Below are 17,662 nucleotides of genomic sequence, written 5' to 3'. Positions count from 1 at the left end.
AGGTGTTGGCTGATGAACCATCTCTGACCTGATGGGGGGGGACCTGTCACCCACCACACTTGCTCATCATAAAGACTCTGCCTCAGCACATTCACAAAGGGTTTCACATCAGTCTTTTAGGTTCCATGGCAAACTGGAGTGAGAGCCTCCCCCTACCTATGTAGGGAGAGGACTAGAGAGGCTTCTCCTGCTTCAAAGAGGGCACCTGGTATAAGTAGTGGAACCACAGATCCAACTCTTCAGTACTCTTCAATACACTCAGGCCTCGAAAATCATAAAAATGTTTCTAGACCTGCAGGTCAAGCAACTTGAATCATCTATTTGATGTAACTGTAATGTATTTGACCTGTAAACAGGTCTCAAATTGTGTCATCCTAGGCAAATATTTTTTTTACAGATTCACCTTTTTCTTCATTCTCATATATAAGCACACCTTCAAATATGTGAGTTCAGCATTTCTGCTGTCCTCAAACCTCTTTTGTTTGATTAAATAGACTAAATGTTTGCTCCATGTATAATGTGGGGCCTATTTATGAGTTTGAATCACTCTTGCACCATGCAAAGTGGTGCAAAAGTGATGTAAACCTTAAGATAGACTTTTAAAGCCATGCAAAGTCAATTTCCGTGGTTCTGATTAGCTCAACAAATCTGGAGTAATGCAATGAAGTGCAAAATCGCTGCATTGTCTGACTCTGCCCTGGCAAGGCGTTACACAGGTGTTCTCACGCATCTCTCATAGATTTTGATTCACACATAGAAAGATGAATATGACTCACAGAACGTGTCCGTTCCTGCACAGAAACAATCCTGCATGCAGTGCTGGCAACTATACAACATGGTGCAAGAGTGCCTGCGCTGGCACTAAGGAGCCCATTGTGCACCAGCGCATGGGAAAGGACATGAATGCACTGTATTGCCTGAAATATGGCACATTCCTGCCCTTTCCCTGTCACGCAGTGCAGTGCAGTGCAGTGCAGCAAGCAAACTTGCTGCACTGCACTGTGTGACCTCCTCATACATGAGGCCCTAAGAATCTCACTAACATATAGGGTACACATGATCCCAGACTTGCCTCCTATTTTACTAACAGTACTGCCATCAGGACAGGGGCAGGAGTGTTTCTCAGTTTATGTTTAAACACTCACTTTTAATAAATATGTTACTAAGTCATGATGTTGTAGCACACTGTCATTTACAGATAGTAAATTTCCAAGAAATGGCCAAAAACCTTCCCACTAACTTGCAGCTTTACTGATAAAACTATATAGTGTATTAACGATAATCAGTGACAATTGGGTTTTAGAAAACATATTTGTAGGAAGCTGGCTCTGTATAAGATATAGGCCCTCATTATGACTTTGGTGATCTTATTGCAAGACCACCAGACCGCTAGAAAGACCGCCCACTATATCACGAGTACTGCTGTATTTCTGCCACATTTTGGGGAAGGGGGCAAAGGTGGTGGGGGGTGCTGTACCTGGAGTAGGGAGGGAGGCACTGTACCTGGAGGGGGGCGCTGTACCTGGAGGGGGGTGGGGGAGAGGTACGTGTAGGGGGAGGGAGGCGCTGTAACTGGAGGGGGCTGCTGTATCTGGAGGGGGAGCTGTACCTGGAGGAGGGGAAGGGTTGCGGGGGTATTGTGCTTGATGGGGGGTAGTGGGGGAGTCATCTGCCAGTGACAGGAAAGAAATTCCCTGTCACCGGTAGCCTTTCCGCCTGGGTTTTCATGGCAGTGCTACTGCTACGGAAACCCTGGTGGAAAGGCGTCTCCTAATACTGTTGTCAGTCTTCTGTGGACCACCTGGTCGGAGATGCTCATCTCCAGCCCAGCGGGTCAAACCGGCAGGACAGTATGAGCAGAGATGTGGCAGGTTAGCAAAGGCCAACCCCCCCACATTCATTATATAGCAGTCTTCACTGCCAGCCTGTTATCGGTGAAACTGCCACAGTGGCCCGCCTGGCGCTCAGTAGACCGCCAGGGTCATAATGAGGGCCATAGTGTGCACAGTGTCCAGGGATTCCTCAGAGGCCCAACAGAGGCTAAAGTAGATAATACTAATGCTCCCTTTTGTGGTAGTGTGGTCAAGCAGTTAGGCTTATCAGAGGGTAGTGCAAAGCATTTGTTGTACACAGACAGACAAGAAGAAGCACACACTCAATGACAACTCCAGACCAATGGTTTTTATACAGCAAAAATATATTTTCTTAATTTATTTTTAGAACCACAAGATTCAAATTGCAGGTAAGTACTTCAATAGATTCGTCTTTCACACATGTATCAAGAGTACTTTGTTTGAAATTGATAAGTTATACAGTTTTTGAAATATTGGCAATAAGCTGTTTTAAAACTTGACACTGCAATTTTCAAAAACAGTACCTGGGTGGAAGAAAATGTAGATCATTTTACAGGTAAGTACAACACTTACAGTTCCAGTCTCCGGGGGTGAGGAAGTCCACAGGTTGGGGTTTAAGTTAACCCCAAACACCCATCACCAGCAACACAGGGCCAGCCAGGTGCATGGGTCAAAGTGTAGGCAAAATTAACATAGGCTCCTATGGGGGTACTCGATTTCAGATCTGCAGGCAGGTAAGTACCCGCGTCTTTGAAGGGCAGACCTGGGGGCTTTAGAGGAGCACTGGGGGGGGCCACAAGTAGGCACCAAACATACACCCTCAGCCACACTGGGACGGCCGGGTGCAGGGTGAAAACAAGGTGTTGGGTCTCCAATGATTCTCGATGAGGGGATCCCAGGGGTCACTTAAACGCTGCAGGCAAGGTCCCGGGGGTCATCTTGGGCAAATCACAGGCTGCACAGGGAGGAGGGCCGGCTGCTGAACGTTGTTGCACCAGGGGTCGGTTTCTCCAAGGCCTGGTGGCTGCGGGTGCAGTGGGTCTTTAGGAGTCGGATATCTTCGTCAGGAGCTTTCGTGGGCATGGGGGTCCTTGGGATTCCATCTTCAGGCGTCGCCGTGGAGGGGTGGAGAGGTCAAACTAGAGTGGGCCCTTGCTTGGAATTGCCTGGGGATCCTCTGTAGCTGGTTGGGCCACCTGGACACAGGCCCTGGGCATCGGGTGCAGAGTGGTTAGGATTCACGCATTCGGAGTGAAGTTGGAGTCCATAGTGGTTGTTTCTTCTCTGACTGGGCCGCTGTCCACGAGAGTCCTTGGTCCTTTCGAGTTCAGGGCGGTCCTCTGGAGCTTGTCAGAGGTTGATGGTCCTGCTGGATGCGTCGCTGTTCTTTTGCAGGTTCTTTGAAGCAGGAGACAGGCCCATAGGGCTGGGGCCAAAGCAGTTGTCGTCTTTCCTCTTCTCTGCTGGGGGTTTTAGCTAAGCAGTACTTCTTCTTGTCAGGACACCAGGAGTCTGGTAAGCTGGGTTCAGGGAGGCGCCTAAATCCTAGATTTAGGGGTGTTGTAGGGGTCAGAGGGCAGAAGCCAAATGCTATTTTCCCTGAGGGTGGCTTCCCTCCTTGTGCCTACTCCCTTTGGGGAGAGGGTCACAAACCTAATCCTATTGGTCCCTGTCCTTCAAACCAAGATGGAGGATTCTACAGGTGAGGGGTCACCTCAGCTCTGGATACCTTAGGGGTAGTCCTGACTCGGATGGTCACTCCCACTTTTTTTCCCTAATTTTCCCGCCGGACTTGCCCCCAAAAGTGGGGCTTTGTCCAAGGAGCGGGCAACTCCACTAGCTGGAGTTCCATGGGGCACTATAATCCGCAGCTTGAGCCTTTGAGCCTCACTGCCAGGTGTTACAGTTCATGTAGGGGGGAAGTGTGAAGCACCTCCACCCAGGAAAGGCTTTGTTTCTGACCACCGAGAGCACAAAGGATCTGACCCGTGTGGTCAGAAATTTGACTGAAAATGGCAGGCTGGCACAGACCAGTCAGTCCTACACGAGCAGTTTGGCTAACATACAGGGGCCATCTCTAAGATGCCCTCTGTGTGCATTTTTCAATACATCCCACACTGGCATCAGTGGGGAGTTATTGTGCTGAGAAGTTTGATATCAAACTTCCCAGTATTCAATGAAGCCATTATGGAGCTGTGGAGTTCATAATGACAAACTCCCAGCCCATATTCTCAATATGGCTACACTGCACTTACAATGTCTAAGAATGGGCTTAGACACTGTAGGGGCATTTGCCCATGCAGCTATGCCCTCACCTGTGGTATAGTGTACCCTGCCTTAGGGCTGTTAGGCCTGCTAGAGGGGTGTCTTACCTATGCCACAGGCAGTGGTTTGTGGGCATGAAGCCCTGAGAGGGTGCCATGTCGACTTTGCCTTTTTCTCCCCACCAGCACACACAAGCTGAAAGGGCAGGGTACATGTGCTTGGTGAGGGCCCCCCAGGGTGACATAATACATGCTGCAGCACTTGGGGACCTTACATGGCCACATGGCCTTTGTCACCCCGGGCACCTTTTACAAGGGACACTTGACGGTATGCCAAGGTTGTGCCAAATGTGGAAACAAAGGTACAGATTTTGGGAAAGAAGACTTGTGTTGGAGCCTGATTAGCAGGATCCCAGCACACTTGCAATCAAAGTTGGCATCAACACTAGGCAAAAAGTGTGTGGGGGGGGGGGGTGGTAACCATGCCAACAGTGGCACTTTCCTACAATATTTATAATTTGTACATCACCAAGTACTGTTCTGATTTGTTTTTATCCTATTAAAATATTGTTTTCATCACTCCAAGTACAAGAATGGGTTTTCACAACTACTGAAATATATTTTGATATGTTTGTACAGTTGACTTATTAGCTATTTAAAAATATGTCAGGAAACGTCTGACACCCTACAACCTTACATTTCACACTCTTCATACAGCAGGTTTGACATCACTTTACAAAATCCTGGAACTCTGCAGTCAGAGAAGTGAGAAAACTAACTGACACAAAGCAAATGTGTCAAGATAAAAACAAGATTTAAAAAGCATATTTATTGCTCCTCCACTTTCTGACTGAACAGAACTGTTCTTTGTCAACTTACCAGAATGGGTGAGTAGGTCCTAAAAATTGCTCAACCTGATAATATGACTTTCCATAGCGAGTGGGTGAGTAGATTGTTTGAGGCCTGACACTCCTCGACTTGTGGTCACTACAAAAGAAGGACACCTTGTTACTCTGATGCTTGAGGCCTGAACAGTGTTAGACCTGACAGCCTTAGGGAGGTCATCCCCCAACATTTTGCCTGTTGAGCTTCCTCCATTTTTCTGACCCTGTTTTTGCTGGTTTTTAGGACTCTGTGTACTTTACTACTGCTGACCAGTGCTAAAGTGCATGTGCTCTCTCCTCGAAACATGGTAACAATGGCTCCTGCCCAATTGGCATATTTAATTTACCTGTAAGGCCCTAGAAAGTGCACTAGATGTGCCCAGGGCCTCTAAATCAAATGCTACTAGTGGGCCTGCAGCACTGATTGTGTCACCCACATAAGTAGCCCCTCAACCATCTCACAGCCAGCTCCCCTTGTGCATTCTACCCAGAAAGCCAAAAGCATAGGACACTCAGCCACATCTGCATATATCTGCAAACTGAATGGGTCTCCCTGGGCAGGAAGGTTGGAGGGGCTCTCTCTTACACTTCAAAGGCCAGTGGCCTGCCCTCATACAAAGGACTAATAATGCCCCACAGGGATCCTGGCAGAGAGGGCTGGGTTGAAAGGGGAACTTGTGCACTTCAAAACCACTCTTTGAAGTTTCCCCCACTTCAAATGGCTTTTTGGGTATATATACTGGATGGTGACCCTCCAAAATTAGACACTTCTGGACCTACAACTGGACTTCCTCAGAGGTACTGCTTGGCTGCCCAAAGGACTCATCTAGACTGCTTTGCTGGAAGGACTGCTGCCCTGCTTGTTGCCCTGCTGCCTGCTGGCCCCTGATTCTGCTGGAAGAACTCTGCCTTCCCCACAAGTGGTCTCCAAGGGCCACAAAGCCTTGGGTTTTGTCTCAGAGCCACAAAGACTTCGTCAAAGAGATTAAAATCCTAGTGCATCAGAAAATCAACTCAACACCTGCAGAAATCGACGTAGCGCCTGCCTCGCAGCTGAAAAATCAATGCATCTCCTACCGATCGGCACAGCGTCTGCTCCTTCTCACCAGCGCGTCAACAATTTTCAACGCATCATCCTCATCCCTGGGTGTCAAAATATCCCTATATTGCAGTGAGGAACCAAGGCTGCACTCCTGGAAGTCAACACATCGCCTTGCAGCATGGAAAGAAACAACGCATCGTCTGTGGCGTGCTGAAAAATCCATGCAGTACCTTATTTTTCCACACATCTCTTCTGCAGCCCCCCGCTTCATTATGTTTGATGCATCCCAAGTACTGTGTGTAACAAGGATACAACCACTGATTCTTCAGGATTAAGACTCAATTTAACCTTTAAAAAGTGATGTATTGACTTGTGCAAATTGGATTTTTGTCATTTTGGTCTTAATTTATCCAGATGAATATTATCTTTTTTCCTAAACTGGTGTGGAGTACTTTTTTGTGGTATTGTCACTGTGTTACAGTATGAGTTATTGCACAGATACTTTACACATTACCTTCTAAGCTAAGCCTGCTTGCTCTGTGCTAAACTACCAGAGGGTGAGCATAGGGATATTTGGATTGTGTTGTGACTTGGTGTGGTCTGTGGTCCCTACTTGGAAAAGGGTGTATACTTCTGCCAACTAGAGACCCAATTTCTAACACCCAACTTGTTGAAAAGGAAGACTGGGCCTGCTTGCTTGACCCCAGACTCCAAGGATCAGCTGGTTGATCCTGTGTGAGCTGTTTGGACAGAAAAAGCTCCAGAGGCCTCCCTCCAACTGCCCGGCTAAACTGCTGCACTGGGCCTGCCTGGACCTGCAACTGCACCTGCCTAAGCTCTGCTGGAGTAAGTTCCTGATCCTCACGTGGTGCCTCCCCAGGTCCTGGGACCTTGGCTGGCATCAGAATGATCTACTACTAGCCTAACTTAAGGTTCCAACAAATCCGAAGCAAAGCAAAGCCCCACAAAGTCTCGCTGCACAGCTGCCAGCTTCATCGGAACCGACATAGAGGGACGCAAAGCCTCATTGCAAAGCTCATTGGTACTAACGCAGAGCGGCACAAAGCTCTGCAAAGCCTTGGAGCTTCATTGGAACTAAGGCCGTATGGTGCAAAGTCTTGCAAAGCAGCGCAGATGGCGCACCAAGGACCTAACATATAATCCTCCACGCGCCAATCTTGGCCCTGTGCCTAGCACATGCTCACTCGTGGTTAGCCTGAACTTGTGACTTTGACCTGGTCCAATGCAACCAGGCACCCTCCGTTGGCTTCTTGCTCCTTTTGGCGCTACTTTTATCAAAAAATTTAAAAATTGCATATTTCCACTTCTACTGATTGGATTTTTGTCATTTTGGCCTCAAATATTTTTTTTACATTTTACTCTATGTTTCTAAATTGATGTGTGACTTCTTTTGTGTTGTGATTTCACTTTACAACGGTTTGTGTGCAGCAATAAATACTTTACACATTGTCTCTAAGTTAAACCTGACTGCTTTCGTGCCAAGCTACCTGAGGGTTTACCACAGGTTAATTTGGGGTTTGCTTGTGTTTCACCTTGACAAGAATTGTGGTTGCTGCTCGAGTACGGTTTCACCCACCTCAACTAGTACCCCTATTTCCTGTACCCTTTTATTTCAGGCTTCCTAAGAAATCCACCCAGTGTATCTAACAAATTGAGAACTCTGCACCTAGCGTTCTACCTGATTTGTCCCCCACAGCCACACCTCTGTGCATCTCAAGAATCTTCAAGGGCTCCTTGTTTAGAAGCATGTAAAGTTCACAGCTCTCTGCTTCTTTCACAGAGCCTTTGAGAGTCAAGCAGCACTGGCAAAGCCAATAGGCCTTGGTTTTATAATGCAAACACCAAGCTGTTGGCTTTGCCAATATTTGTCTGTAAAGTATTGTTTTAAAAATGTAAAAGAAATAAAATTCAAAATTCAGGAGGAAAATCAAACAAATATCTTATGGTACCTCAGAACTGTACTATGAGTTCATTTTTTCAATATTTACATATGGCATGGTTTATTTTCCAAATGCTTTTCGTTTAGGAAACTGAAAAAAATATTAAAAAATATGGAAGTGTCAGAATGTAAAGGGAAATGCTTGCCATGGCCTAGTTAATTTTCTATAGCATTTTGCCATTTGTTGCTCTGTAGTATCACGGGGAGCAGATTTATGGGCCTCAAGGAAGAGTGTCATGCTAAGCACACCTTCTGACTCAAAGCCCAGATGCCTGCTAAGCCAGTGCAGCAGATGTCCCTTCCCCAACATGATAAAAGTGTGTGCCAAAGCTTGTGCTTTCATGCAATATGTGAAATGAAGAAGAGAAAACCAGTACAATCCTTAGAGTCTGCTATTTAACATATCCCAGTAAGAAATATTCTTGTTCCTGTGCTTTTACAGACAAGTTGGGGAAGGTAGAGCGCAACAAAGCATGCGGGAGGGGTCCAGGGTTGGTATTATTGAGGCTATGCATCACTTGATGGACAAACACAAGAGGCGGAAGGCAAGCCATCGTATAAGAAGCTAGCAAATTAGAATAACAATAAAGCCAACCATTGCTAAGAAATAGGTAGGCTATGAGTCCACTGTAATAGGTCTTTTGCAACCAGATAATTTCCGCTGTGTGATACGCGAAACCTAAAAAGGTTCATTATTTATTCAATCTAGACTACTCCATTAGTATCCTAGACCAGCGGTTTTAAACTTTTGATTTGTGGGCCCTTGGGGATCAATGACACCTACTCAGGGGAGCTGCCACTCCATAGAAAATTAAATAATAGTAACAAATTAATAAGATATGTATAATTAAAGAAGCATGTTTAAATGTTCTGTAAATATGAAGGAATTCGAAATTGAGATGCTAAACATTAGGTTGGCCTCCTCAGATTAATTATTGGCAGCAGTGCAAGAACATCAAACACAATATAGTATGGACGATATCTGACCTCAATTAAATTCAGAAAGGCTCCAACCTTTCCATGAGAATTGAAATTTTGATTTTTTTAAATTTGTTTGAGAATGAAGTAAAATATTTCATTATTTGTCTATTTGAAGAATGCTCGTTTCCTTATTTTTGTCTATTGATTTGTTGTGCAAGTTAATGAAACTGTTTACACCGGGGTCCCAGGATTTCAATAATGAATCATTGGGGGTCCCCAGATTCGAATATCCATTCAGTGGGGGTCCGCAGATTGCAATAATGATTAAGTGAGGGTCCATTGAAGTCAAAAGGGTAAGACATGACTATTGCGTTCTTCAGAAGCACTGCTGATATCGGTCCCTTGCATAAAAAAAAATGCACGACTGGGGAGAAAAGCATTTTTGTACTTTGCTCCCAAACTAAGGAATTCCAATGCAAGTGTAGAAGAATTTCTCGAAATTGCCCATGGTTTGAAAGCCTGGATTTAAAGCCAAACCCATGGCCTGCTACTTCTCGGCTTCTGATCTTCCCCCTCTCTCCCCCCGAGGTGCAGCTGTTGTGCTTTATAAATAATATACCATCATTACAAGCACTTTGAAGGAAGAACCTTCCTCTAAAAAGGATGAAAGTGGAGATGGCTGGCAGGTGACCCTTCATAAGTTCATCGACGAACCTTCTCCACCTGCTAGCCTTCACAGACTTTGCTGAATGGCATCTGACTGCAGTAATTATATCTACTATGTGATTCAGATGAGGCCAGGGGCCTCAGGCCAGTCTCGCAAACACTGTGAGGTGTCTCATCTTCATGAAGGCAGTAAAGAGCGCGGTACATTGTAAGAGATTCCTATCTGAGGAGCAAAACTCTAATAAAGCTTGATTGACTGGACAGTTGAACTTCTGAGATGCAGGGGGGTGCATGATAGTAGGCAGCTGCCTAACTCCCTAAATTTGTGACTATAAGCTGCAGCTGGCTGCCAGTCCATTAAACATAATTTAGACTTGCGCGGACCCTGTTGCTGTTGGTTTATCCGGAGTGCGGTGCAGCAGGCTGCCCACTTTCCTCTGCTAGCACTAGGCCTGACTGTCCTGACGTATCTTTCATGGATTGCCCCGCTACTGTCCTTGCCTCAGTGAAAGCTACAGCTCGCTGAAAGAGACTGAGATGGATATCCACCATTGCCTTCAATCACTAACCAGACAACAGAACAAGGCGGCCCTTAGAAGTACCTCGACGGAACCACCTGTCACAGACATCTGTTGAAACTCTCAGTAGAGGTGAAAGAGTGCTGCAGAGAGACGGAATGATACAGGTGCACAAGTGAGAAGAGTAGTGGCTGTCGAGCATACAAATGAAGAGAATTGTGAGGAGTGAGCAAACTTGGAAGTGGAAGGAAAATATGGTATTTTGCTGTGGCAGGTTTTGACAGAGGATTGCACAGTCATGTTGCTGCATTACATTTGAAGAAGTGGCCCCAGGTGTGTACTGGGGCTAGGAGGGCGGGTTCAGCTGTACTTCATAGTGCTGGGATTACTGGAACGCAATTATTGAAACAGAGGGCAAAAGAGAGTGAGAAAGGTAGAGAAAAAAATAATAGAGAAAAAAGAAAGATAAAAACAGTAAGAGTGAGTGGTACACTGTACAAAGAGGTTTGGAATTAATTTAATGTCCTACATAATTAAACTGATAAAATAATTAAACAAGCATTTGTAAAGCCAATAGGTCTGACATTGGCCACCAGCTTTATGGGGATTCTGCTTTTATTTGGCCTGGTTTTTGCAATACTGTATTGTTCAGGCAGCTGCAGGGCCCACATCAGTCTAACCAAAAACACTGGCTAAAGGCAGAAATGTTGTTTTGGTCTCAAAAAAGCACACACTGCTGTAGTATTTCCTGGAACTGAAGGAAAAACGGTGGGTGTTGCTCTGCTCCTTGTGAAAGGGCAGCAAGCCGTAACTCATAGTAAAGTCAGACAATGGCTGTTATGGACAGACACATTGCTATGTGATGCGTGCTGGAGTGGGTGGAAGACAAAACTGAATGACAGAACCACAGACTAGTGGATGAATTCTAGCTGAAAACTCCAATAGGCAACTATGTTATACAGATAATTTTAGTAAAGACAAAAGGTATTGGCTTACGGACATAAAAAAGCTAGTTGGTCTGCATGCGTGTCAGACTCTTGTTGGAAGAAAGGAAGGAAGGAAAGAAAGAAATACAGAGCACCTTCATGAGCTTGTACTCAGAGTTTAGGTGAACTGTTGTCGGATAATTGAAGGCCACTACAAAAGGAATTTACAACATTATTTCAGGAGATAGGAACTGATACATTTGGAATGTGCCCTGTCCTCTCCTGTGGTAGAATGAGTTCTGCCATCACATCAGGCTCTATAAACAAAGGCAACACTAAAGTAATAATAAAGTAAAACCAAAAACATTGGCACTGAAGGGAACTACCTTGTGTGTGGATGTCCTCCTTGTGAAAGAGCTAAATGCAGTCACTCAAATTGAAGGTAGCCAGAGGCTGAAGTAGACTTACCTATTTCCCCATGCTGTATGCTGTATGCTGTAGTGGATGTAAGTAACATGTGAATGGCACAAAAACAAACCAATGGATGGAGAGAAGTGGCTGAAATCCCCTCTATGTAAGTATATCAAACATATAAAAATGCTGGACATAAAAAGACAACTCTGAACACTAGGAATCCATGATGCATCATCCATCAGAGAACAAACTGGAGATAGTATAGAGCAGAGAGACAACTCAGGTGTTCAGTTAAAAGTGAACAGTTCCCGGGTCCTACAGCTCACTAGGATGATCTACATTCATTTAAAAGGAGCAGTGTATTTACTCTGGACAAGAATTGGGATTTTAATAGTGGCTCTTAGCCAAAGGGCCAGACTTCCTAACACACTATTTCAGTTGTATATGTAAAACAGCAAATGGAAACACTTACCAGTAAAATGCGCGTGTTGCACCAAGCCCACCCAGAACTCTACCTCTAATCCTGCATCAATGCTCCACTCTGCCCTTAAACTCCACCCAAACCGGGACCTTCTGTCAATCTTACCTGCATGGAACATTGCCTTAAATCTGTCACTAGGAAAGGATAACAGACACCCAACGCTAGAAAGAATCTCTTGGTGCCACGGAGGTATACAAAATCTTCCCAACCAGATGCTAACATTCACAATAAAGGAATAACAAAAAAGGAGCAATGATGTTGTGTCATTGCAGTTTTGTAATAATTGCATGATGATGTGCTAGCCAAAAATACAGGTTTGTTGTTAGTCAAAAATACACGTTTGTTAGAAACATTGCAAGATGATATTCCCATAAAACAAGCATTTCTGTTTTCACAAATTCTCCAAATTCTTTAATTGTTCATCCTATTATATTATAGTATTTTTATATTGAAGCATTACGCTTTACAATTGTGAGTATTATAAAGAGGGAAACAAGACAAAATAACGTAAGTTTCCACAAAAAAGTGGAAAAAAATCGTAATAACAATTCACAGTATATATATATATATATATATAAATTCACTGATCTCTGAAACGAACTAGAAAAGAGATATCTTAAGAAGTAGGTGGGATTATTTGAGTCTTCTGCCCCCCTGCCCCACCTGCCTCTTCCCCCAGGGCACTGGGGCTTTGAAGGTTTTATCTTCTTTTTCTTTGTTATTCATTTGAAGTATGCCTTGATTATTGCACATTTGCTTGAGAATCAGGATGTATCGCTTTACATAATCCAACAAATACATATGTACATATGTAGGAAAAAACAGTATAATCCATCATTTGCACAGTGGTATAATTCTTCACTTAAATAGTTGATATCATCTTTAACCAAGATAACACCACTTTTGGCGATTATCTGTTAATACAGAGAGGTAATCTGTAAATCTACAGACCATAAATAGAACGTACTGCAGACCAATAACTAGCATTTTATAAAGTGAATTATATCCAATGATGAAAGGTGCGTTAAAATAGCATTGTTAAAACTAACCAATGCAATGGTCTTCATATGCCTGCCTAGAAAGGTGAAGGGCCAAATCGGCGTTTCCAGCATTTAAATTTGCGGATGTGTTGACCTTCCTTACCTCATTACACTTCCCCTCAGAACAAAGCTTCAGGATCACGCACGGGTTGGACTTGGCCAAGGTATCTCGGTCCAGCAGATTTTTGCAGGAAACTCGAAGCTCCACCCGAGAGGCCCCCAAAGCCACAGGCTGGATTTCTGAGCTGTCCGACATCCTGCCTGCAAAAGAGAAGAGGGCAAACATGCACCAGTCAACATTGTGTTACCATGCAATACACTCTGGGCTATTGCAATTACTGTGGACGTTTCTTAAACAGAGGAGTTTCCTCTAAAAGAGGTTGTAGCCCTTCCCCCAAAAAATCCAAAGAAGGATTGTCTTCTACCAATCAACTGCAAGTTAGGCAGGCCTAGAGAATGAGCTGATCAGTCAATCAGATGGAATTGGAATATGAGACCTGCGTGGTGTACCAAAGTCTCTGCATGAGGTGCATTAATGCACTGAGCAGTCTTACTCAGACTAAGACCTATGCTCTAGAGATGATGCACAACTCTAAATAGCAAGTGCATTAACCTATTGGACTTTCTTACTATACCTTTCAGATCACCAAAAACAAAGTACTAAGTACCTACAGTATATAATTTGTGCCAAAAGTACAAAGTTGCATGTTTTTTCTGTTGTCTTAATCATTTTGTTCATGTCAAATTGCTCATGTTCTGCAGACACCACTTTATCCTCTACATAAAAACTCCAACAGGAATAGTTTGTAGGTATTGTTTGTAGGTATGTACAGCAATAAAGCTGGAATGACTACACAGTTCTCAATAAATATAAAAAGTATATTAATATTCTCACAAGTAGGTTACACAAACATATCTGCAGCAGATGCATTAGCAAACGGGCTACGTTACTGGAACAAGTGACAGTAGACTGCAGGTTAAACACAGATCTCTGCAGAGGTCCATTAACACAGTAATCTTTCTTACTGGTATTCGTAATGGCAGGCTCATCTCTGAAGTGAATGGTGTAACGCTCCTTAGTTATCCCACTGGAACTTGAATCGGAGTCCTGTGGTTTGCACACAGATACCCGCCGCTTAAACCTGAAGAGCTGTTGTATCAGCTTCTAAATTAGACTGGTTTTAAGTAGAATGACAGATACTAGGAAGTATTGTAGAATTCAAACCTGGTAGGCCTGGAGAGAGTTCCACATCAAGGGTTAGTGTAATTGTTATTCCACGTTTAGTTCAGGCACAGTGGTTCTTTAGCACAACCAACCGGAAGCCATGTCATTGGGGTGGTACATTAAGCTGTGTATTCGATGCCTGCTTGGAACCCTTTGGGTGCATCCTGCTGCAATGTATATGGATGGAAGCAAAGTGCACTGATACACTTGTACACTAACACCTATATACACTGGACAGTCGCAAACCCTATTAGAGAGGAGAAGCAAACTGCCTCTGTGTACATAAAATCATCAACATTTAGACGAAGGCAGACGAACACTGAGGCCTGTCCTTGGCAGGAGGACAGGTGACTGCAGGACACCCTTCCCCTCTCCCCTCCACCTCCCTCAAACACAAACACAGGCAGGCTTTTGAAATGTACAGAATTGGTGCCTTAAGATGGGTTGCTAAAGGTTCGTTAAACCTGGCCACTTTTTTCCTCTTACACCAATCTTGTTTCAGTTCCCTTCGCCGGACAAGGGGAAAGAACACTCGCAAAGATATGAATAACGGAACAGGCATGAGCTCTGCCACTGAGGGCCCAATTCTTAGGTGTGCAGTTTCCTCGCTTCACACTGCTACAATGCACAGCACTTCACAGCCAGATTCATGAAGTCTTTTTGAACAAAGCTGAGAGCCCTCCTAGTAACACAAGAATAGGCTGCAGGTTCGGCTCCTTGATGCCTCCACGGAGGGTACCGAGCTCTGTTCCCACAAGGCCAGGCACCCCCGAACTTCCTTCCCTCTCCCTCTCTCCTCCTAACAGGCCAAGCATACACACCTAGAACAACTTGAAATGGCTTTTCTGTACTGACGTCTATGGTAAAGACATATACCTTCCTGATTTTTTTTCCATCTAATGATAAGTAGACACGATTTGTATTTTTTACATTCTACAACTAAAGCAATCACGAAGCAAAGCGATTAGAGAAAGGGAGAGCGCGCAGGCCATTGCCTGAATGAGACTGTATTGTCAAAAATGTTGACACCGCACCTTTCACTCGCCTACGTGACCATTATTGCCCTCCTGTGTTTTGTGGGGGCGGGAGCAGGTGTGTGTGTTGGCACTGCTGTTGACTGCTCTGTGGCTGTTCTGCATGAATGAGAAACCTGCACCTCCACTACCCATGTGTAAAGTCGGAGACTTTGTACTTTTAATTCTTGCTTTATTTGTAGGATACAAATATTAAAGGCTTGCCAAAACTGTTGTGCGTGCTGCGTGTCTCTCACCAACACCGATTTCCAACCTCCCTTGAATCGGAATGGAGCCACGCAACAACCACGCGCTAGCACAATAGTTTCCAACTTGAATAACAATAATTCTAAACTTAAATAACAACATAACACATCTCCTCCCTTAAAAACAAAATTAAAAACAATTGGAACAACAAAACAATAAGAAACAAATAATTACAAGTAAAAAATACACAATAATAAAATTACAAAATATAATCATCCAACCATTTCGGTTTTGAAGAAATTCTTTTGCCTATACGAGTTGTACTTTCATTGTTACTACCTACAGTGGAAGTATTACCCAATTCCATAGATTCAGCACAATCCCCTACATCACTAGCAACACATGTCGGAACATCCTCACATTCCAAAAGTTCTTCTTCCACAACTTGCTCCAGATTCCTTCTATACACATCATTCTCAACATTGTCATTCATACATAACTCCTTTTCCAAATTGTCGTTCAATTTATTCTTCCCTACTCCAATGTCATCTAGGGAATCACTTATATTTAATCCCTTTGTAGGCTGACCTTTAAACACCGCTATCCTTTTAAGGTTCCATACCTTCCCATCGCTCAGAAGGACCGCGTTACGTAAAACTTTGCTTACTTGAATAGGTTCTGAAAATTGACTCTCACCCTTTCTTACTCTCCATGGTTTCTTCACTTTAACCCAGCTACCTACACGAATTTCTACATCTCTTTTTGAACCTCTTCTCTTGTCAAAAGTCTGTTTATAAACCATATGTTTCTTCATGATTTGATCTCTCACTTTCCCAAAAGGTACCTTACATTCAGAAACCTCCAACAACCACTCCGGGTTGCATTTTGTCCTTGGTACACTGCCTCTCATTAACTCAAAAGGAGATAAGCCAAGAGCTTCATGATAACAAGTTCTATAAGACCACAGTGTTTTATAAATTTGAACTGACCAATCGTCCCCATTCTTACACGCAATCTGAATTGCGTTCTTCATAACTCTATTAAATCTTTTGATCATTCCATTGCCACTTGGATTGTATAAGGATGTAGCTCTATGTTTAATCCCAATTCTTTCAAAATACTTTTTCGTCAAGGCAGACGTAAATTGTACCCCATTGTCACTAATGATCTGTACAGGTAAACCTTCCTCCACAAAAGTACTGTCCATAAATGTTAAAACCTCCAAAGAGTCCACTTTATCCACAACTTTCACTACTGGCCACCTAGAAAAAACATCAATCATAGCAATAATATACCTTCCAGGATTCCCAATGGGACCCATGATGTCAATAGCAACAGTATGCCACGGCTTACTCGGAACAATAGGTTCACACATATTCGGTTTTAAAGTATTCAAAGTCTTATCTGAATTAGCACAAATGATACATTCCCTTACAACCCTTTCAGCCTGAATATCTATTCCAGGCCACCAATACCATCTCTTCGCCCTTTGTTTTGTTTTAACTATACCACAGTGAGTTTCATGACATAACTTTAAAATCATATTTCTAAATACCTTTGGTGGTATAGCTCTATTGCCTCTAAAAATAGTTCCCTGAACAAGTGAAAGCTCACACCTCACCTCCCAAAACTGTTTAAGCACCTTGGAAATTTTGGACTTGTTAGGCCAACCTTTCATCACACATTCCGACAATGATTGTAACTCATTATCTTTAGAATATTCTTCTTTCCACACCTCCTCTTTTATGCTTATGGCATCACCATCATGAATTAATGCCACTTGTAACTCCTCTCCTTTACCCACATCACATTCTAATATCTTAGTAGGCATTCGGGACAAATAATCTGCCAACACATTACTTCTATCAGGAACATATTCGATTTCATAAACAAAATCTTGCAGGCGCATTGACATTCTTGCAATCCTCGCTGATGCTTTACACATTCCTTCAGTGGTCAGTAATTTCACTAGCGGTTTATGATCAGTTCGCAAAATACATTCCTTACCCCACACAAAAGATCTGTAATGCTCCAGTGCCCAAATACATGCAAGTGTCTCCTTCTCTATTACCGAAAATGTTTCTTCATTCGGTGATAATGCACGAGAAGCAAAAGCAATTATAACTTCCTTTCCTGAAGCATCAATTTGTGTCAATACACCACCCAAACCTTTATTGCTGGCATCCACAGTTACCACATTTGTACATTCAGGATCAAAGATACTCAAAATAGGAGCCTGTGCAATTGC

General features: G+C 43.7%; 1 protein-coding gene across 4 annotated transcripts in view; it reads right to left on the bottom strand.

Moving 5' to 3' along the window:
* Nucleotides 1-17,662, bottom strand: part of CPNE6 (copine 6) — a 438,030-nt gene that overhangs the window by 207,395 nt on the left and 212,973 nt on the right. For all 4 annotated transcript variants that reach the window (XR_011204812.1, XR_011204813.1, XM_069238206.1 and 1 more), the window contains one exon: nucleotides 13,073-13,230. Coding sequence is in view for 2 of the 4 variants with exons in the window: in XM_069238206.1 (XP_069094307.1) it covers nucleotides 13,073-13,225 (153 nt within the window). In the remaining 2 variants the exon portion in view is untranslated. The remainder of the gene's footprint in view (nucleotides 1-13,072; nucleotides 13,231-17,662) is intronic.

Source organism: Pleurodeles waltl, chromosome 6 (assembly GCF_031143425.1).
Source record: "Pleurodeles waltl isolate 20211129_DDA chromosome 6, aPleWal1.hap1.20221129, whole genome shotgun sequence".
Classification (NCBI taxonomy): domain Eukaryota; kingdom Metazoa; phylum Chordata; class Amphibia; order Caudata; family Salamandridae; genus Pleurodeles; species Pleurodeles waltl.
Note: the sequence above shows the minus strand (reverse complement) of the source record. Positions and strands in the feature narration are given on the sequence as shown.